This window comes from Castor canadensis, chromosome 8 (genome assembly GCF_047511655.1).
Source record: "Castor canadensis chromosome 8, mCasCan1.hap1v2, whole genome shotgun sequence".
Classification (NCBI taxonomy): domain Eukaryota; kingdom Metazoa; phylum Chordata; class Mammalia; order Rodentia; family Castoridae; genus Castor; species Castor canadensis.
Window position 1 is genome coordinate 149,182,626 of NC_133393.1, and position 21,042 is coordinate 149,203,667.

Sequence of the window (21,042 nt, forward strand, 5' to 3'; positions counted from 1 at the left end):
GGGAAGACTCAACAGTGTCCAGAACAGATGTGAAGTGCCCCACTCTCTGAGTTGGGAGGGACCTCTCCTTGTGACCAAAACACATGATCCCGAACTGTGGGGACCTCTGGCAGGGGCCTGTAGACTCCTGGGCTCTGGGGTGACAATGCCACAGTCCTTTCCTGTCTGTGGGTGCTGTTATTTCAATGGGGGGCGCAGGCAGGGGAGTGACCCCCAGCCCTCCCACTCTCACCATGCATCAGCCTACTTATCACTATCCAGGCTGCAGGCTCTAGGAGCTACTGGCCAAGATGTCCTGCAGGCCTGGCTCAGCTCCTTCAGGAAGGACTTGGAGTGGGTGAGGGCTAGCCAGATGCTGCCAGTGCAGGACAGGGACCTGGCTTCTCTCTGCAGCGGCTGGGTAGAAATGAGACAGACACACCCCAGCCTGGCGGGGCCTTAGCTTCGGAATGTGACAATTTATTTGGGAGTGAAAAGAGGCTTTTCACTCCCCTTTCCTGGCATCGATACAATATTGAAAAGCAGCAGAACAAAACGTACAAGACAGAGTAATCAGCACGAACCCACTCTCCCCTGGCCCAGAATCCACTGAGCCCAAAACAGAACCCACACCCAAAGTAAGCCATCATCCCCACCCGAAGTCTTCACCGGGGAGGGGCAGGGTGGACTGGGAGACCCGTCCCCTGTGGGGTGGCATCCTCATTCCCATCTCCTGCCAGTCCTACTATGCTCCCGTCTTCAACCACTGGAGGCAAGGTTTAGCCAGCTGGGAGCTGGATGGTTGAACCACAGACAAAGGCAACAACACATCATATTGAAATGCGAGACAGAATACAGAGGCAGTGCCCCTCCCCAAATATAGAGTTATATACGTATATTTTATATATATAGAATTCATTCGTGCACAATTCACTAAATGAGCTTTGCAAAAATTAAACAAAATTATAAGATACATATTTCTTTAGGCTTTTGTGTTTTTAAATTTAAATTAAAACCAACAAAAAGACGTCTACATCCCCCTCCGGTCTAGGCAAAGTCTCCACTCCTTAGACTAGCCTCTGGGGAGCATGCTCCCCATGATACCGCCAGCCCCCCACTGCCTAGCTGATCCTCTGCATACAGAAGGCACTCACTGTTGGAATGCAGTCTTGACTCCTTCAAGGATGGGGGGACTAGCTCCCTACTTCCGCATCTTGGTGACAGTGGGCAAAAGGGGGGCGGGCAGGGAGCCTTTCCCAGAATGTTAACCCCTATTTCTATGCTTTCTGCATTGAGAGGAGGTGCAGACAGAGAAAAACTAAAACCCTTAAACTTCCTTTTTTCTTTTAAAAAGTGATTCCTTGAACCATACAATCCTCAAAGAGGCTGCCTTGGGCGAGTGCATGGGAGCCCGAGAGTGGAACTGGCCAGCGGGGCTCCACCGTCCAGCGTGGGCGAAGTGCAAAAACAAAAACAAACAAAGTGAGGAAAAGGGGTGCGTCCTCTTCCGTCCAAGGGGCCAGAGAGGCTGGCAGCAGTCTAGGCCCCTTGACTGACCCAGTTTCGCTTCTGGATGACTTTTGGGCAGGCCTACTGGTCTGGCACTCCAGGTCAGAGATCTGCCCGCTGGCATTGTGCTGGCCCCAGGGTTCCTACCTTATTATTATTTTTTTTTTATCTAAAGCATGGGACAGCCTGGGCTCTCAGCTTGCCATGTTATCCCAGTGAAGCAGCTTTGCCCCCTCTGAAATGGGGCGACCCCTCCCACTCTACCCTCTTCCCACTGAGGCTGGGGACTTGGTCATCACCTCTTCCCAGATCTGAGGAAGGAGGAGGCTCATTTTGACCGTGACCCTTCTGCAGGGACTGTGGGTGGCTGGAGGCCCCACTGCCAGCAACATGGAGCACCAAAGTGCTTCTCGCAAGGCCTTGCTATACAGCACAGCCCTTTCACAGAAAGGCAGAGGGGTCAGAGAGGGAAACCAGATAGGGACAGGCCCCAATTTTCCATCTCACACCAGAGACATCAGGCCTCACGTGTTTCCTATGACACATGGGGGGGGGCTACATTTAAGGGGACATGACCAATGTCCACCCAAAATCGAACACAGGAAGGGGGCATTATTTCACATACAAAAATAAAGCAAACCAGGCTGCAACTTCTGCTTGGTAATTAGGCAAATGGAAAAGCAGCAAAGGGTGAAGGAGGCTGATCCGTGCAAATGGGAGAGGGAGTGGCCAGGGCATGTCGGCCAGCAGGCAGCCTGGGACCAGGAAGGAGGGTTCCCCTTGCTCTTGATCCTAGGGCAGCCACAGGCCTTGAGGCAGTGTGCACATGCACACACACAGGCAGGAGTGGGGCTGTCCAGGCTGGGGCCCAGGGCAACAACCCACCATGAAAGGCCTTCCCTTCTTTCCAGCTATCCCAGTCAGCCAGCATCTAAAGAGTCTCTACGAGGGCCCACAGCTTCTCTCAGTGGTGTCACGGTCTTTGGGGTGACTGGGGGAGCTGCCCCCCATGGAGTGGTGGTATCGGGGACCACATGGCCCCACAAGCTGGCAAAAGAATGGAGGTGAGCAAAAAAACCAAATTACTACTCACCAGCATTCCTGGAGAAAATTGCCAACGAGGCAAGGCCCGGCCCCCTCCCCAGCCTCCCTTTGCTTGCCTCCCCCCAAAAAATTCTAGCTAGCTCCCTTGGGAGCTGTCATCTTTCCCTTTGCTCAAGGAATGGAGTGGAAGTCTGGGCCTGGGTCAGCAGGGAAGGCTCACCCTGCCTGGGGACAAAGAAGGAGGGTGGCCAGAATGTCTCCAGGGTGCCTGAGACCCCAGGGGACCCGGCAATCAGGCCCAGGCCTCCCCTCCCCCATTCCTCACATTGCCACCTCACCTGTGCAATCGCAGTGCTACTATGTTCTCTTTAAATATCTCTTTCCCCCCCACTCCCCGCAAGTCCCTTAGGAATCCCACAATATTTTTTTTCTATTTTTTTCCTCTTTTTTTGCTTTTTTTTTTTTTTTTTGAAAAACTAATTCTTTCACTTTCCATCATAAAATCACCTCTGAAAACACAACTTCTTTACAAAAAAAGTCACGAATGACACAGACTCTCAGGAAAACACATTTCTATGGTCTCTGGAAACACCTGTAACTGGCACCCAGGTGGCAGCACACCTGGGAGGGGGTCGGGGGAAATCACCTCTAAGGACAGAGGAGAAATACCAGCCCTTATTTTGGGGAAAAGCCAATTGGCACTTGGACGGTCTTGGAGCCAACACAAAGGGTGGGGGGGTGGAGAACCCAGGAGTGTTGCCCCTCAAACCCTGTAAGGGCCCCTGTTCTATACCCTGGAGCAGGGAGGGTCGGGAGCTATGCTGAGTCCCTGGCAGGGGCTCCCCCTTAAGGGACCAACATGCTGTCATCTGATTGCTTCCCTTTCTGCCCTCCACATGCTTTTTGCCATCATGCTTCTGAGCGGGTACCAATGGCTGTGCACACTGGAGACTTGCTCCAGTCACACACAGAAACATGCCACCCATGCCCCCTACCCCAGAGAGATACCCTGGCTCTCCTGAACACAGGTCCCTCTGTGGTCTCTCTCCTCTGGCCTGCCTACCCTCCCAGGCCCAGCCTAAAAGTGGGGTTTTGGTCTCTGCCACTGGCATGGATGCCTCAGCTCCCTGGCAGCAGAGAGCAACAGATGCTGCCCAGGGCATCCAAGGCCTCCCGATGTTTCGAGCGGGCTGGGCTATGAGAAAGCCTCAGCGGCCAGAAGCAACCGAGATGGGTGGGAGAAGGTGAAGACCCCCAGGAGATCTCCAGGCCTCCTCTTTCCTCCCCAAACACCTGGAGGAAGGTAGGCTGGAGCAGGGCTCCCTCTCTCTACCACTATCACCACCATGCCAGGTCTACAGTGAAGACCCAACTGTGGGGCTGACCACCCCAAGGAGAAGGGCCCGAGGGCTTGGCACACCCAGCATACCTGGACCAAGAGGAGAGGCTTAGTGGCCTCCACAGAGAACTCTCTGAACCCAACCACGCCAGGCCCTGCTAGTGAGGGAGGGCTGAGCCCAGCCTTCAATGACACTGTCTGAGCCAAGGGGAAAGCTGGGGCCCAGCACCCACTGCACATGTGGAGACACAAACACACCAAGGGGGCTGATGCACATGCACAGCTAGAAGTTCCCACAACAGGTTCTTGTAGCACCTTTGATCGAGAACTGAAGGGCCTTTAGGTGCCCAGAAGCTCCAGCAGGGTGTATCTGCACCAGCTCCTTCCAACTTCAAGAGGGGCTCCGGGAAGAAATAGGGTAGGGGGCACAAAGGCCTGGCCCAAAAGCAGGTAGCCAGGGAAGTGGATCTCTGGCCCAGTTGCTGCCACCCTTGATGGTGTAGAAGGAAGGGCCATCTGGCCTCATCCTTCACTCTAATCTGGGGTGATGCCATACAGGCAGGAAGCCCTGCAGCTGCTGGGTTAGCACCTAGTGACCAGATGCTTATACATGAGAGCAAGAAGCAAGCTAGGCAGAGACAAGGTAGGATGTAGGTGAGGGCAGGTGAACCCCAGGTTTTAGGGTTCCCCAGAAACCACCCAGTGGGCCCCATAGTGCATGGGCAAGGACAGTGCCAAAAGACAGGAGTTGAGCACTCCTTGGTGCCCATTCCCTGCCCCAGCCCTAATCCAGTCCTGGACTGCCCAGCCTACTGGCCTTGGTGGGGGGCAACTGCCCATCCCATCCCTGGGTCAACAAACACCCAGCCATTTGAGACAAGCAAAGCACAGGCAGACAGGTCTGAGGGCAGGGGCAGGAAGGGAGCACAAGTGTGATTTGGGGCAAAAGAGCCCCCCCCCACCCCCCTTGTTGGGGGAGCACCCTTATTTGCTCACCCCACTGCTGCCAGCTCCGACTGCAGCACCTGCTACCCCAGCAGCCACCTTTTCGAAATCCTCAGGGTTGCAGAACTCCTTGATAGTGACCGTCAGGAGGTTGCTGGTGACATCAGTGACGACCACATTGGAGCAGGGTGACATCTCAGGGCGCCAGTCACCAGCCTCTGGCTCGGAGGCACCAGCGGACTCTGGAACTGTGGTTAGTGCCTGGCCAGCAGCAGTAGTGACATCAGAAGGTGCCCTCTTGCCGGTGGCTGCCGACTCCGGGGGGATGGACAGGTCGAGCACCTCGGGCTCGCGCCAGTCGGGGGCATTTGGGCTCATGGTCTCGGGGAGTAGCTTAGGCGGCGCATCATCGGGGTCAGAGGACTGCAGCGTGGGCGAAGGGCAACCAGAAGAGCTGGAGCTGCGGGCATCGTAGGGGGCGGTGGGGGCTGAGGCGGGCAGTAGTAGCCCCGGGCCTGGGGAGGCGGTGACCTCAGCCTTGCCTGCGGGCGGGGGCGACAGAGGGGCGGGCGGGGGCTTGTACAGCGCGAAGGCGCCAAACTTCATGTGGCGGATCTGGGTGCGGAGGATGCTCTCGCTGAACTTCTTACTCTTCCCGATGACGCGGTTCCGGGAGGGGACTTTGGGGCGCGCGAGCGCCCCAGCACTCTGCCCCGCGCCACCTCCGCCCGGGCCCTTGTCGATCACCTTCAGATTGAGGATGATGCGGTTCCGCTTGGGCTCCCGAGGCTTCACTTTACGATTGATGATGCGCACGGTCTCTGAGAAGGGCGAGATGGGCGGGCGCAGGCCAGGGCTGCCCCCCTGAGGGTCTGGGCGGGGCAGGGGGCGGCGGGACATGCGGTGGCAGCGGCGGATGTCTTTCTTGAGCCGGTGCACGGCGGCGCTGGAGTGCAGCTTGGGCGAGGAGGCGCTGGCACTCGGCTTGACAGAGAAATGCACGTCACTGAGGCGGAGGGCCTCCGCCTGGGCCCGGGCCTGCGGGCAGAGGGGCGTGGGTGGGACCTCCGGACACCCCTGTGCCTTCCAGGCCTAAGCACAGTCTCTCGGTAAACAGCACGTCAGAAAACCAATGAGACTTACGACCCCGGCTTAGAAAAGGAAACAGGTCCAGGGAGGTGAGACAACACAAGTTCTCAAGATCACGCCCCGTTCTTAAGACCGGGTCTTTTTCTCCTTCCCACAACTTCTGCTGGCTGAGTCGTTAGTCCCCAGGGACAGAGACAGCTCTAGAGGCTGCCTTTGCTGCTCTGCACAACCATCAGACTCTACACCAGGAGGGCCCTTCCACAGAACCCCTACCAACCTCCTCTGTGAAGGACTGAAGCCAGGCCTGGGACCAATTCTCTATGATAGGAAGGAGAGGCAATTTTTCTGCTCCCCATCTTCCAGCCCTGTCCACCTACTTGCCGTGTTCCCAGTGCTTTCCTGCCTCTTATTTGGCCAATTTCCAGCTCCAGCCTATTTCCCCTGTGATTATCATCTAGACAGAACCCCTACCCTCTGGGCTCCTCCTCTGTGCTCACAGCCCACCCTTGCCCTCCTTGGTCTGCTTCACCTGCCTGCCCAGTGTGTGGCTCAGTGAGTGAATTGGTGCCAATGAATTCCAAAGCCTGGTTAGACAGGACTGGACACGGATCTACAGGTGGGCTCTACCATTCCATATTCTCTGTGCCACAATGGTCTGTGGGCAGCCAGGCAGCTGTCCTTCCAGCTACAGATCTCTTGAAAGCTCTATGAGTTGTGACTCCTCAGTTGCTATGTCATCCTAGGAGATCTAGGATGTAGCAGGGCCTAGGCTTTGGAATTCATTGACACTCAATTGTCAAGGTCAGCTGCTCAGGTCTACATTCTCTCATGGGTGCTGCATTCTCTCATGGAGGGGACACCCGCAGGCAGAAGGCAGAATGACTAGGTGCAATGCAGAGAGGACAGTGACCTAGAGGAGTAGTTGAGGATCCAGAATCCAGATGTGGAGTATGTGATACCAAGGCTAGTCCTGAAGCTGGAGAGTCCAGGTCCTGACTGAGCACCCAGGCAGTTCCAGGGCTGGTGGCCTGGGAAGACAGGCCAGTGGTGGAGGCAGAGACAGCCCCAAGGCCAAGCCCCAGCAGTGTGAGAGGATGCAGTGGTGGAGGGCTGACAGCCATGGCTGGGGACAGAGAGCATAGTGAGGTGGTGACTGCCACCATCCAGGTGGCAGACGGTGGGGGCAGAGAGGAAAGACTCATTCTCACCATCAGTCAGTGAAGATCCCAAGGAATCTGAGATTTGGGGGTCTCTCACCTCCCTCTCCCCACAGTGCTGGATGCTTACCAGTACGTGAGAAGCAGCCTGCGTACCCTCAGACGAGACCAGACCGTTGGACTGCAACCCCAGGGTGTCTTGTTTAGCATGTGACCCTCACTCCACATCTGGTCCTTCCCACCAGTTGGGGCCTCTCAGGGATGCTTGTCAACAATCCTACTGGCCACTAGGTGGCAGCACATAGACCAATGCTGCCAGTTCCTAGGGCTCCCCAGAGACTGGGCTCCTCACACCCCTTCCCAGACTAAGGCAGGAAAAAGGACAGGCTTCCTTTGGCCTGAAAAGCAGGGCCTTACTGCAGGTACACTTCAACATGAGCTTAAGGGACGTCCACTCTCTCTGACCTTGGGGGCTGGTGCTTTCTCCCCTACATCTTGCCTGAGTGTTCCCTGATCTCTGTAACTAGTTTCTACAGGAGTCCGGCGGTGACAGCCAGTCCCTGGAGGAGGGGCAGTGTGTGTGCAAATGGCAGACCCAGGATGACCTCCCTGTGCCTCACTTTCTTAACGTGTATAATCCTAACAGCACCTGCCACAGAATGCTACTTCTGTGATAACTGCACATATAGGGCAGCTACTAAGTGCATGCCTGCACACAGCAAGTACCCAGCTCATGGTGAATTTATCCACGAACACCAGCTTCTGAGCAATCATCTTTCTAGTGTGCTTTCCAAATTTTCTATGAAATATTGTAATTCTTAAATGTTGCTTTTATAATATCTGTCTGGTGAATAAATGGTACTCGGTGACAGGTGGCCCCGAGAGTTTGGAGTGTACTTTAGATGCTGTCTAGACTCTGCTGTGGACTCTCTGTGACTGTGGCCAAATTATTTAACCTCTTTGATCTCTTCTCCCACGTGTGAGATGGGGATAATGGAGCCTACTTCTTGGGTTCCCCTTGCCTTCAAAGTAGGTCCCAGCAGCCAAGTGCCATTTCCTGACTTTGTACATGGCTCTCAGTGACCACGGAGCAACAGGTTCAGTCCAAGTTGTCTCCACAGCCCTCCCAAGAATCCCTGCCACTCTCATCCACCATTTCGGAACGTGTGCATCAAGGTGCTACCATCTACTGCTCCATCCCCTGCCCCACCCACTCTGCAGCCTTCACACTTCCTGTGTGTCCATCAACCTCCTTTGTCACGTATTTCCCCAGGGACAAGACGAAGAAAAGGGATGAAGCCAGGAAAACTGGGTGGTGGGCCCTCGGGTAAGCCACTTCCCCCTCGATTTCTTCATCCGTGAAATGGAGATAATACTCCCCACTTCATGGGATTGCTGAGAGAATTAAAGGGGATAAAAAAATAAAAAACAGGGCATTTTGTGAATACGACTATTACTCGTCTCGTCGCGAGAGGGCGCTCCAGCTGCGCTGTGAGCCTGGTGTCACGCAGACCACCAAGCCTTACAGCTGCTCCGCCCACCCCTCCCTACCCGCAAGCATCAGGGTTAAGGTCGCTCCACTGATCGCTTAGGATGTGCCACGGTTGGGGGCCGGGGCTACAGAAATATGGAATTGTGGAACCCAGTATTTTTTTTTCCACTTCTGCTTTAAGTCCAAAGCAAGCCCTTACACATGCACAATCCTTTGGCTGGGGGAGGGGTCGGGGCGGGCTGGACAGGTCCACCCCACCTTCACTGGCTTTGAGTCTTTTGGACAAAGTGGGGATTCTGAGGTCCTGCATTCGGCAGTCTCTTCTACAGAGTCCTCCCTGTCCTGGTGCCAAATGCAACAAAATTGGGTGGGAAGGGGCCCTGAGACATCCTTAGCCTTTAGGGTGACTGAAGTGGCTCAGTGAGTCCCATCTGCTGCCTTGCCTTGGGTGGACACCTTGCCCTCCTTTTTCCACCCTGTTCTTTCTCATTAAATAAAATAAATACTCAAACCCCCAAGATGGTTTCCTCTGGAAATTCTTCCCTCCTTTGCCAAGGAAAGCAGACTGTGCTTCACCACACGCCACACCCCATCCTCATTAGAACTGCCAGAAACAGCAAGATTGGGGGTAAACTGAGGCTCAGGGTCCTGAAGTTGGTGGGCTAGCCTGGGTGATAAACTCAAGTTGAAGTGCTTTAAGGTCAAACTCAAACTGGGCCCTCGAGTGAGGAGGGGAGATGATGAATACATCCTGAGGTGGGCAGCTGAGGGCTGGGAGGCAGGTGGTCCTCCAAGTGCCTCTCCAGATACCCTGGCAGGAAGTGGGCCCACGCTCTCCTGTGACTCTAACTCTGGACACAGCCCCAAGTGCTTAAGACTGGGGGAGGCGAGGGGGTCTCGCCAGCAGAAACAGCCGTGCCATCCCCTTCCTCGTGGGCATCCCCCACCTGCCTCACCCACCCTCTTCCTGAAGCCCTGAAAGTCCCCCAGACCCTGGGATCGTCATGGAGGATTAGTCCCCACTCCCAGGTTTCTCTTGCTGGAACTGGCCACGGCTGCTGCCAGGGGCTTGTCGGGGGCTCACAACCACCCTCTGCCCAGCTAGGGCCCCTCTGGAAGGCCCGCCAGTCGCGGATCTGTCCCTCCCTCCAGGCCCCGTGCAGCGCTGGGGGCCCGAGAGGGGGCTGCTGGGGCTGGGCCAGGTTACCTTCAGAAGGAAAGTTTTGGGTTTGGGTCCCCTCTTCTTGGGCCCATACAGCTCACGTTCCCTCTCCCTGCGGCCGAGAAACGCCAGAGATTAAAAAGAGCCCCTTCCCGGCCCCACGCCCCGACCCTCCCCCGCTCTCCCGCTTCCCCGCGCGGCGCCCCGCCGCGCCTGCCTGCCTGCCAGCTTCCCCAACTCACTTCTGCTCGAAGGCTGCGATGAGCCGCGAGTCCAGGATGTTCTCCTCGGGCTCCCAAGTGCTGTACCTGCCGAGTCACGCATGCACAAAATAACATGAACATCTGAGAGGCAGAGGAACAGGGCGAAGCAGCAAACACGCGCACCGCCCCCCCCCCCCCGAGAAGGCCCGGTGCCCGCTGCCTCCCCTCCCCCCCGCCCTGGACCCCGCGACACTCACTTGATCGCCCACCCCTTCCATTTCACCAGGTACTCGATACGTCCCTGAAAAACAGAAAGAAAAAAGAGGGGGGTTGGGGAGGATGCAGGGAGGCGAGGAGGCGGCGGCAAGGGGGTGGCCGAGCGACCCGGGCTAGCGGGACCGCTTTGCCCCGAGGGCCCAGAGACCCGGACCCGGACGCAGGGAGCGATGGCCCGTCCGGAAAAAGGACTCACCTTGCGGATCCGCCGTTTAATGATGGATTCGGCCGCGAAGACCCGTTCGCCCACTGCAGACAGCTCCATCTTGCTCAGCGGCACCCACAGCCCATAATACTCCCAGCTCCCGCGACCGGTGCTGCACCGCTCGCGCACGCGCCGCAGCGCACAGGCCCCGGCGGGCGGGCGCGCGGCGAGACGCGCGCTCGCGTTCCAGCTGCGGGCCGTCACGTGACCGTCCTGGCCAACGCGCTGTTGCCAGGACCTCCCCCTCCCCCGGGGCGGTTGCTAGGGAAAGTGAGAGCTGGCGGGGCGGGGGCGCGCACTGGCTCTTAAAGGGGCCTCGCCTAGCGGCTGGAGCTGGGGCGGGAGACTGGTGGATGCTTGGCTTGCGCCAAGCCAGACTAGACACAGTGCGGTCTTACGTTCCTCCCCTGCAGCTCCCGGCCTCCGATCGCTGCCACCTTCTCCCCTCCTTTGGACCCCCCGATCAAGTCTTGCCAGGGCCCGGACCGCGAAATGCGGTGAGCACTGGAGTCTCCACAGTCGCCGCGCATCCTCCAAACAGTTAAATATGATACAGCAGAAATGCATTTGCTGTTGCTTTGCCAGGCCTTGCGGGAATTTCTTTAAAACATCACCCCCCCCCCCCGCTTATCCATTATTTATGTATTCGTGGGAGTGTGGTTTTGTAACCAGTTCAGATGAGTTAAAACAAAAACGCACCACAGGAAAGGTGGGATGCCGGCCAGGAGGGGCCGAGGTGATCTTGGGCATTCGGTCTCCAGCCGCGGTCCTGGGCAGCACCTGTCCTCATCCAGGAGGCAGGGTGGACACTGCTGCTTGGGCCTGGGGAGAGGGAGAGGCCGAGGCGAGAACGGACACGCACCTCATATTGGTCCAAAGCGGGTCGTCGTGGGGTCACTTGGCAGAAACCGAGATATCTGTGTTCTGATTCCCGGGCCCCTCGCCACACCACTGGCCTGCAGCCAGCTGCTCCGCTGATGGCTCCGCCATTGCTCTCGGGGAGACCAGACCCCAGCTTCCCATTCGGGGAGGGACTGCGAGATCTGGGGCTGTCCCTGAAGACAAAAAGTAGCTCTGACACAGAAAACCTTCCATTCCTTTTGTTTTGGAATTATTTAAATTTTATTTTCCATTACGTCGATAGTCTTGTTCTTTGCAAAACAAATTTTTAAAAAAACATACAGATAATAAGAAGCCGACTGTCCTAATCTCCATAAAACCATTAACGTCGCCATCTTCTACACCTCCCTGTTCAACGCCTAAACACGCGCCAAGATGAATATATGCACACGTATATACATTGTATGTATATACATTGTATATTTAATTTTGTTTTTACATTTTAAAAAATGTTTTAATTTTAATTACATACATTGAAGGTACGAGGGGGTTTAATTCCATGAATGTGTACGGTGTACTTTGAACAAGTTCACCCCCCCTTTCTTTTAACTCCCCTGCGTCCTCCCCACTTTTTCAGTGTTTTGTGGGTCTCATTACACTATCTTCATATATAGACAGAGAGCGAGAAATAGGTACTTTGATCCTCTTCACCCATCAATAGCCTTTCCTCCTCCTCCCCCCCCCCGCCCCTTCCCCGATAATCCCCTCATCATTCCCCCCCTCCCCGCTGACCCCCCCCCACAGTCCCTCTTTAACATTCATATCTCATCATCATCATTTTAGGTCTAGATTCCACAAATGAGTGAAAACGTGCTGTTAGCTTTTAGAGCTTGGTTTTTCTTGCTCAGTTGATCTCCAGTTCCATCCATTTTCCTGAAAATGGGATAATTTCACTTTATGGCTGAATAATACTCCAACGTACACACGCACCCACACATGCACACAGATACCATGTTTTCTTTATCCATTCATCCTTGTTGGGCATCTAGGCTGAGTCCACAGTTTGGCTATTGTGAGAAGAACTGCAATAAACATGGGTGTGCAGGTGTCTCTCTTCTGCATTGATTTACACCTCTTTGGATAAATGCCCAAGAGTGCTATGGCAGGGTCATAAGATAAGTCTGTTTTTAGCTTTCTGAGGAACCTCCATACTGATTTCCACAGTGGTTGCACTAGTTTACATTTCCACCAACAGTGAATGAGGGTCCCTTTCCCCCATATCTTCACCAGCATTTGTTGTCTTTTGATGAGGGCCAATCTGACTGGGCTGAGATGGAAGCTCAGGGTAGATTTGATTTGCATTTCCTTCATGTCTAAGGATGCTGAATGTTTCTTCATGTATTTATTACCTGTTTCTACTTCTGAGAACTGTCTATTCATTTGCCCATTTATTAATTGGATTGTTTGTTCTTTTGTTGTTTAGTTTCTTTGAACTCTTTGTATATTCTGGATATTAATCCTTTATCCATTGAATAACTGGCAAAGATTTTCTCCCATTCCATGTGTTGTCTTTTGAGTGTGGTAATTGTTTCCTTTAATGTGCGGAAACTTTTTTGTTTTTTTATGGTATTGGGGTTTGAACTCAGGGCCTACACCTCAAGCCACTCCACCAGCCTTTTTTTGTGTTAGGTATTTTTGAGATAGGGTCTTGCAGAATTAATTCCACGGGGCTGGCTTCAAACCTCGATCCTCCTGATCTCTGCCTCCTGAGTAGCTAGGATTACAGGCATGAGCCACCGATGCCCTGCTGTGCAGAAACTTCTTAATTTTGATTCTTATTCTTACTCTTATTTCCTGGACAAATTGGAGTCCTATTCAGAAAATAATTACCTGTGCCTATATCTTCCAGTGTTTTCCTGTAGTAGTGTCAATGTTTTAGATCTTACAATTGAGATTTTTGATCCATTTGGAGTTGACTTTTGTACAGGGTGAGAGACAGCGGTCTAGTTTCAGTCTTCAAGTGTAGACAATCAGTTTTCCCAGCACCATTTGTTGAAAAGGCTGTTATCGCTCCAATGTATATTTTTGGCTCCTTTGTGGAAAATCAACTGGTTGTAGCTGTGTAGACTTATTTCAGGATCTTCTATTCTGTTCTATTAGTCTTTGGTCTGTTTTGTGTCAGAACCATGCTGTTTTTGTTACTCTGACTTCGTAGTATAATTTGAAGTCCATATTTTGATACCTTCAGCATTACTCTTTTTGCTCAGGATTACTTTTGCTTTCCTGGGTCTTTTCTGCTTACATATGAATTTTAGTATGGACATTTCTATTACTGCAAAAAATGACATTGAGACTTTGATGGGCATTGCACTGAATCTGTAGATTGCTTTCAGTAGCACAGTCATTTGCACAATATTAATTCTGCCCATCCATGAACATGGGAGGTCTTTCTATCCTCTGGTGTCTTCTTCAATTTCTTTCTTCAAGGTTTTACAGTTTTCATTGTAGAGGTCTTTCACCTCCTTCATTAAGTTTACACCTACCTTCCTGAGACTATTATGAATGGAATTGTTTTCCTGATTTCTTTCTCAGACTGTTCATTGTCAGTATATAGAAAAGCTACTGATTTTTGTACATTAATTTTATATACTGCTATGTTGTCAATAGTGTATATCAGATCTAGGAGTTTTTTATAGACTTTTTAGGGTTTTTAATCTGCAAATAGATTTGACTTATTCCTTCCCTATTTGAATCACTTATTTCTTTCTCTTGTGTTATTGCTTGGGCTAGGAATTCCAGTACTATGTTGAATAAGAGTGGGGAGAGTGGACACCCTGGTCTCATTCTTGACTTTAGAGGAAATGGTTTTTGTTTTCCCCATTTAGCATGATGTTGGCTGTAGGTTTTTCTACACAGCCTTTATTTTGTTGAGGTATGTTTCTTCAGAGATTTTATCATGAAAGGATGCTGAATTTTGCCGAAGGCCTTTTCTGCATCAATGGAGATGATCATGTGACTTTTGTCCTTGATTCTGTTTATGTGCTGTATTACATTTATTGATTTACATATGTTGAACCAGCCGCTTATGATCTTTTTAATGTATTGTTGAATTCCATTTGCAAGCATTTTATTGAGAATTTTACATCTGTGTTCATCAAAGAAATTGATCAATAACTCCTCTCTCTCTCTCTCTCTCTCTCTCTTTCTCTCAATCTCTCTCTCTCTCCTGGAGTTTGAACTAGTGCCCTATATTTGCTTAGCAGGCACTCTGCCACTTGAGCCATGCTCCAGCCCATATAATTCTCTTTTGCTGTTGTTATGTCTTTATCTGGTTTTAGTATGAGTATAATATTGGCTTCACAGAATGAGTTTCGTAGTGTTCATTCCTTTCTGTTTCATGGAATAGTTTGAAGAACATTGGTAGTAGTTCTGCTTTAAAAGTCTGGTAGAATGCAGCGGTGAATTCATCTGGGCCTGGGGTTTTCTTTTTTCAGAGGCGCTTTATTACTGCTTTAATCTCATTGCCTGTTATAGATCTGTTTAAGTGGTTTATATCCTCTTGGTTCAATTTTGATAGGTTGAATGTATCTAGAAATTGATAAATGTCTTCTAGATTTTCCAGATTATTAGAACATGTTTTCAGAGTATTCCCTCATGATCCTCTGGATTTCATTGGTATTTGCTGTGATAATCCCCCTTTTCACCTTTAACTTGTGTCTTTTTCCTCCTTCTTTTGGAAAGTTTGGTTAAGGGTTTATCAATCTTATTTACATTTTCAAAGATCCAACTTTTTATTTCACTGGTTCTTTATATTGTGTTTTTAGTATCCATTTCATTGGTTTCTTGTCTTCCTCCCCCCCTTCCTTCCTTCCTTCCTTCCTTCCTTCCTCCTCTCTTTCTTTTTGGTGGTACAAAGATTTTAACTCAGGGCTTCATGCTTGCAAAGCAGGTGCTCTACCACTTGAGCCATGCCTCTAGTACATTTTGCTCTAGTTATTTTGGAGATGGGGGGCTCCTGAACTATTTTGCCTGGGCTGACCTTGAACTGCGATTTTCCTGATCTCAGCCTCCCAAGTAATTAGGGTTATAGGCTTGAGCCACTGTGCCTGACTCCATTTCATCAATTTCTGCCTTAATATTTATTATTTCTTCCTGACTGCTAATTTGGGGTTTGGCCTGTTCTTGCTTTTCTACAAGTTTGAGGTGCATCATTAGACTATTTGTGATCTTTCTGGGTTGTTTTTGGTTTTTTGGTGATACTGGGGTTTGAACTTAGGGCCTCAAGCTGCTAGGCAGGTGCTGTATCACTTGAGCCACTGCCAGCCCTTCTTTGCTTTTCTTGATTTAGTCTCTCATAGCTATAAAATTTCCTCTTAGCACTGCCTTTGCTCTACTCCAGAGGTTCTGGCAGGTTAGGTTTTCATTTTTATTAGATTCTAGGAACTTTTTGATTCCTCCTCTTGTTTCTCCAAGGACCCATTAGCCATTCAACAATGTATTGTTCAGTCTTCTGTATTTAAATATTTTCTGTAGCTTCTTTTGCTCTTAAGTTCTAGTTTTATTCCATTATGGTCTGGTAGGATATAGGAAGTTATTTCGGTTTTCTTATATTTGCTAAGACTTGCTTGTGTCCTAAAATATTATCTATTTTGGAGAAAGTTCCATGGGCTTCTGTGACAAATGTGTATTGTGCAGCTGCTGGGTGAAATATTCTGTAGACGTGTGTTAAGTCCATCTGATTTATAGTGTTGATTAATTCTGAAGTTTCTTTGTTGATCTTTGGTATATGGACAACCCGTCCATTGGTGAGAGTGGGGTATTGAAGTCTCCCACAATTATTGTGTTGGGTTCTATCTGTGCTTATGCAATAGTATTTGTTTAATGAAATTTGGTGAGCCAATGTTTGGTGCATGTATGTTAATAGTTATTATCGTCTCTTGATGGATTGTTCCCTTTATTAATGTAAAGTGACCTTATTTATCTTCTCTAATTTTGGTTTGAAGTCTGTTTTATTTGATATGAGTATAGCCACTCCTGCCTATTTTGGGGATCCATTTGCTTGGAAACTTTTCTCCACCTTTATATTTGACACCCTAAGCCAGTGAGATGTGTTTCTTGTATGCAGCAAATGGTGGGGTCATATTTAATTTTTCAACAAAATAAGATCATACAATCTACACTGTTCTGGAATTGCTTTTCTGCTTAATGATTTTGATAAGACTTATATACATTTTAGTGGCTGTGATGGGGCTGAGATGGGTTGGGGAGAAGTGTGTGTAAGGATCAGGATTGTCTCTCACTTCCATTACTTGTTTATTAGGAAAAGGGCTCTTACCTTTCTCTGTTGCAGCACCAACTCTTGAAGTCTCAAAACAACCACATCAAAATTTCAGCTTTTCATCCCTGCACCCCTACAGATTTGTCCAAGTAGTACCTTGAGGGAAATCCCTGTTTCCTCCCACCCTACCCCCTGTTGCGAGCAGTTCGTTACCAATCGAGTATGGGTAAGCAGTACTCAGGAGACTCTTACTTCAGAGAACAGGATTTTATTCAAACAAATCCACACAGCACTCTCTCATGGATCCTAATGTCCTGTCCTCTTCTACCCCAGCTAGCCAGGAACTTACTCAGGCCTTTCCCAAGCCTTGCTCACCGTGCGATGTCTTCTTAGCCAATAAGGGGAGTCCAGCCAAGCTCTGGGGAATCCTTATAGCTGATCTTATTTGCAGGTCGATCTCATGGTCTATCGGTGACACCTGGTCGTCGGGAGAAGGGGCAGTGCTCTCAAGCATCGTCTGCCTCTACGTCGGAGCTTCAGGATGGGCTCCAACAGTGTGGTCTCCAGTGTTTGGGAGGCGAGTGATGAGTGGTAATGAGGCTTGGGTTTTTATGCTTGGTGGTGACCTCATAATTGTTGTTATCTGTCTAACCACTTTAGGGTTGGGTTATTTGCATATCAGCCTGTCATTCTCTGGTTTGGTTTCTTAGTCCTAATGCACACTAGCTAATAATTCTTATTACAACAATTTCCCATACTTTAACACAATACAGTCAGTCAATACAACAACAATCTTATGTGTGTTCATGACACCCCCCCCTTAAAATCTTTATGCTCCTGAGAAACAGCTATTAGCTCACAAGCCCAAGGTGAGCTGCAGTATAAGAACAAAGCTGCCCTTCTAGGGGTGGATGGGCAGGTGAGTTGTGTAAATGAGTGTGTCTTTGTATGTGTGCATATGCAGGTGGAGAGGACAGCAGGATGAAGCAGGTAGAGATTAATCTATTCATTGATTCATTTGGTAGCATTTCTGAGCCCTTGTTAAAGATCTGGCTTGTATAAAACCTTCAGGAAACTGCCCCAGCCCAGTCAGGTGAGAAAGGTGTGTACTACATAGTGTGGCTAGTACCAGAATAAATGCATATTAGTTTTGTGTAGCTGCTGTAACAAATTGTCACAAACTTAGTGACTTAAAGTGACACAGACTTATTATATTATGTCTCTGTAGGTCAGAAGTCCCAAATCGGTGACACTGAGCTGAAGTCAAGTCCCAGAGAGGCCAGGGTCCTTTTGGAGAGAGCCTGTTCTTTGCCTCATCTAACTTCTAGAAGCTGCTGCCTTTCCTGGGCGTGTGGCTTCCTCACTCAACTCTGCTCCTGCCACCACTTTGCCTTCTGCTGACTGACTTCCTTCTCATAAGGACTCTGTGATTATGTTGTGATAATGTGTAATAATAATAATTATAATAATGTATTACTGTAATAATTATTATTTCCACTGAAATAATTAATTGAGGGCAATCTCCCGTCTCAACACCCTTAATGTAATCATGTTTGCAGAGTCTACAGAGCGACCCTTTTTCCATAGGGTAATGTGTATGGTGTATAAGGGAAGTTAGGGTGGACGTCTGTCAGGGGGCATTATTCAGTCTACCACAAAAGGTATGTACAGGATGCCTTGGAAGTGTGGCTAAGGGACCGACACATGCCTAGAGGAGGAGAGGCTGGAGGGCTTCTCAGAGATGGAGACATGTGATTTGAACCTGCAAGTAAGCCGAGAAGATGAGTTAGTCATTGTCTGTTTTGGGAACTGATAAGCAGCCTGCTAGGGCTCGGGGCAGGGAACACAGCAAGGAATGGCCGGGCCTCAAGTGGGGAGGACCTGGCGTGCTGGGTGAGCTCATCAGGGACCATCAGCGACTCTTCACCATAGAGCAGTGAGATGAGATGATGTGGACAGTGTACGTTCAGGTGTGTCCTTTCTCCTTCATCAATGATCTGATGTGGTGAGCATCCTTTCCCCCCCTTGACTTCAACATGGCATCCATTTCTAGTGGCTCACAATGGTTTTGAGAGTTATACCCCAATTCAGTCAAAAATTTTGAGAGATTTATGCCCCACCCCTCCAGAAGCCAATCCCGAGATTATGAACCCCTGGAGAAGACCATCTTCATTGTGTCAGAAAAAGTCCTCTTCCCCTCTGACAGGTCATAGCTCTGATGTTTGGTCCGTGGCCACAAGGGAAAAAAAAAAAAACCTCCTTACCTGGGTGAATTGCTCTTCAGAGAGACGGCACTGCAGTCAGCCTGGACTAGCATGAAACACTTAAGTGTAGTCACTTGAAATATCAGAATTGGACTGGGACATGGCTCAAGTGATTGAACACTTGCCTAGCAAGTATGAGTCCCTGAGTTCAAATCCCAGTACTGCAAAAATAAATAGATCGATTGGTTAATTAATTAAAATATCAAAATTTGTCTCTTCTGCTTCTGGATGGTTCTTGTTCCTGATCTTGCCCAGGCTCACCCATGTGGCTACAGTGAGTGACAAGGTCAAGGACTGGTTCCCATGTCTGGGGTGTCTCCTGTGGACTCTACTTAGCCCACCATTTACTCAGGCTTCCTCACCAAAACATCACAAGGCCTCTCAAGGCCTGGCCGTGGAAGTTGCATGACCTTGTTTCTGAACACACTTTATTGGTTAAAGTAAGTCAGAAGGTACAATGAGCCAAATTCAGGGTTCCCAGGGTTTCTGCCCCAGCCCTGTCCGGGTTACACATCCTGTGTAACTCCTCACCTTGAGTGTGTGTGTGTCTTGGGGGGACACACTCAAAATTGCTACAATTTTACCCCCATGATGGGATCATATGGAAAAAGTAGAATGATTTTACAGATGTAACTAAAGTCCCGAATCAGTTGACTTTGAATTGCTCTAAAGGGAATTTATCATGGTCTGACCTCATCAGGGAGTCTCGGAGCCTTTCCAGAGCTAGCAGAGAGATTTGGAGCAGCAGAATTGCTCTCTTGTTGGCTTTGAAGAAACAAAGTACAGGGCTGGGGGCATGGCTCAAGTGGTAGAGTGTCTGCCTAGCAAGTGGAAGGCCCTGAGTTCGAAACCCTACACTGTCAAAAAAAAAAAAGAAGAAGAAGAAGCAAACTGGCTATAATTCTGTCCCAGGGATCTGAATTCTGTTGACACCCCATGAGCTTGGAAGAGGAAGCAGAGCTTTTAGAAGAGAACCCAGTCCCAGGCTGACACCTTGGCAGCAGCCTGGGATACCTGAGCAGAGACTTCAGTAAGCTGTTTCTGGACTTCTGACCTAGGGACACTGAAGTAGGCATGGCTGTCATTTTAAATAGTTAAGTTTGAGATAATCTCCTACAGAGCACTAGAAAGGCCAGTCAGATTCAGGGATGAGGAAATAGGCCCCAACCGTGGATGGTGAGAGTGACAGGTCACATTGCAAAGGAGACTCAGGGCTATTCTTACAATAATTTATCACAAGTGAGTCCCCAGTTGGGACCTACCTCATCCTTAAAGCTGATGAGTTCAGGTGTAGTAGTTTGTGCTTTTAATTCCAGCTACTTGGGAGGGAGAGATTAGTAGGACTGAAGTTTGAGGCCATCCCAGGCAAAAAAGTTGGGAGACCTCGTCTCAATCAATAAGCCAGGTATGGTGACATGTGCCTGTGATCCCAGCTATGCAGGAGACCATAGGTAGGAGGATAGAAGTCTGAGGTCAGCCTGGGCAAAAAAAAGAGACCCTACCTGAAACATACCTAAAGCAAACACAGGACTGGGGACATGGCTCAAGTGGTAGAGCACCTGCCTACCACTGTGAGGCCCTGAGTTCAAACCCCAGTACTGAAAAAAGAAGCTGATGATATCCATGGGGTTAAATGTCCTTTCATGATGGCACCTGCAGGATTCTGGGGACCCTACTTTGTGACCTCCAGCAGCTGGTGCCTCTGTGTCCTTATCCTTGGACACACGTGGGTGCTTAATGAAAGTGTGCTGGAGAAATGAAGGAAGGAGTGTGCAAGACCTGGCTGTGTGGAGAGGGAGGAGGCCTTTGCTGACCTCTGCCAGGGAGCAGGAAAGGGAGAAGAAGAGCCCTGTTCAGCTCTAGAATGTCAGGCTGGAGTGGCTGATGCCACTTGGGGCTTTGAGCATGTCATAAAGGAAAAAAAAGCTTCCCTGGTCCCACGTAGGTCTATCCAAGTTCACTTGCTGAGAGGACCTTCCCCTCCTGATGCCAAAAAGGCAGCACCTTGAACTTGGAACCTTCATTCTGCCCCAGCTTGAGGTCCTGGGGACTGAGGTGTAGCTAGGACACGGTGGGGTGCTGCACAGATGTCCGTTCAACCCACCCCAGCGTCAACTGTATGCACTTGTCTCCATCACTGGGAACTGTACCACACTCTTCTTCCTGTGGATTGGTCAGTCCTCGCTGCACATTGGGGTGACATCCCCCAGTGTGGGTTTGGGCTGTGGGAGGTTCCAGTGGGATCCTGCAGGGGAGCTGG

The 21,042-nt window shown here is 50.2% G+C and overlaps 1 protein-coding gene and 1 long non-coding RNA gene across 4 annotated transcripts; one reads left to right on the forward strand and one right to left on the reverse strand.

The window, feature by feature from the left end:
• Positions 1-443: 443 nt before the first annotated feature.
• Positions 444-10,572, reverse strand: Cbx6 (chromobox 6). 2 transcript variants are annotated; one of them, XM_020173891.2, is made up of 5 exons: positions 10,392-10,572; positions 10,177-10,220; positions 9,959-10,024; positions 9,762-9,828; positions 444-5,800 (listed from the first exon to the last, which is right to left on the reverse strand). In XM_020173891.2, exons 1-5 carry the CDS (start codon positions 10,458-10,460, stop codon positions 4,856-4,858), a joined length of 1,191 nt encoding a protein of 396 aa, XP_020029480.1. In that variant the 5' UTR covers positions 10,461-10,572; the 3' UTR covers positions 444-4,855. The 2 variants fall into 2 exon arrangements, with proteins under 2 accessions (XP_020029480.1, XP_020029471.1); XM_020173882.2 differs by having other exon boundaries at positions 444-5,854; positions 10,392-10,571.
• Positions 10,573-10,716: 144 nt separating this feature from the next.
• LOC141425847 (uncharacterized) lies at positions 10,717-17,916 on the forward strand. Of its 2 annotated transcripts, none has more exons than XR_012451004.1 (3): positions 10,717-10,940; positions 16,970-17,109; positions 17,747-17,916. It is a non-coding gene; the product is annotated as an uncharacterized lncRNA (long non-coding RNA). The 2 variants fall into 2 exon arrangements; XR_012451005.1 differs by having other exon boundaries at positions 10,717-10,897.
• Positions 17,917-21,042: the final 3,126 nt, after the last annotated feature.

What these genes read in the sequence shown, in the direction of transcription:
- Cbx6 (XM_020173882.2), bottom strand. Translation starts at nt 10,460, where the DNA reads ATGGAGCTGTCTGCAGTGGGCGAACGGGTCTTCGCGGCCGAATCCATC. An exon ending in TTAAACGGCGGATCCGCAAG is followed by an intron (nt 10,221 to 10,391) that starts GTGAGTCCTTTT and finishes TCTGTTTTTCAG; the next exon opens with GGACGTATCGAGTACCTGGT. An exon ending in TGGAAGGGGTGGGCGATCAA is followed by an intron (nt 10,025 to 10,176) that starts GTGAGTGTCGCG and finishes GTGACTCGGCAG; the next exon opens with GTACAGCACTTGGGAGCCCG.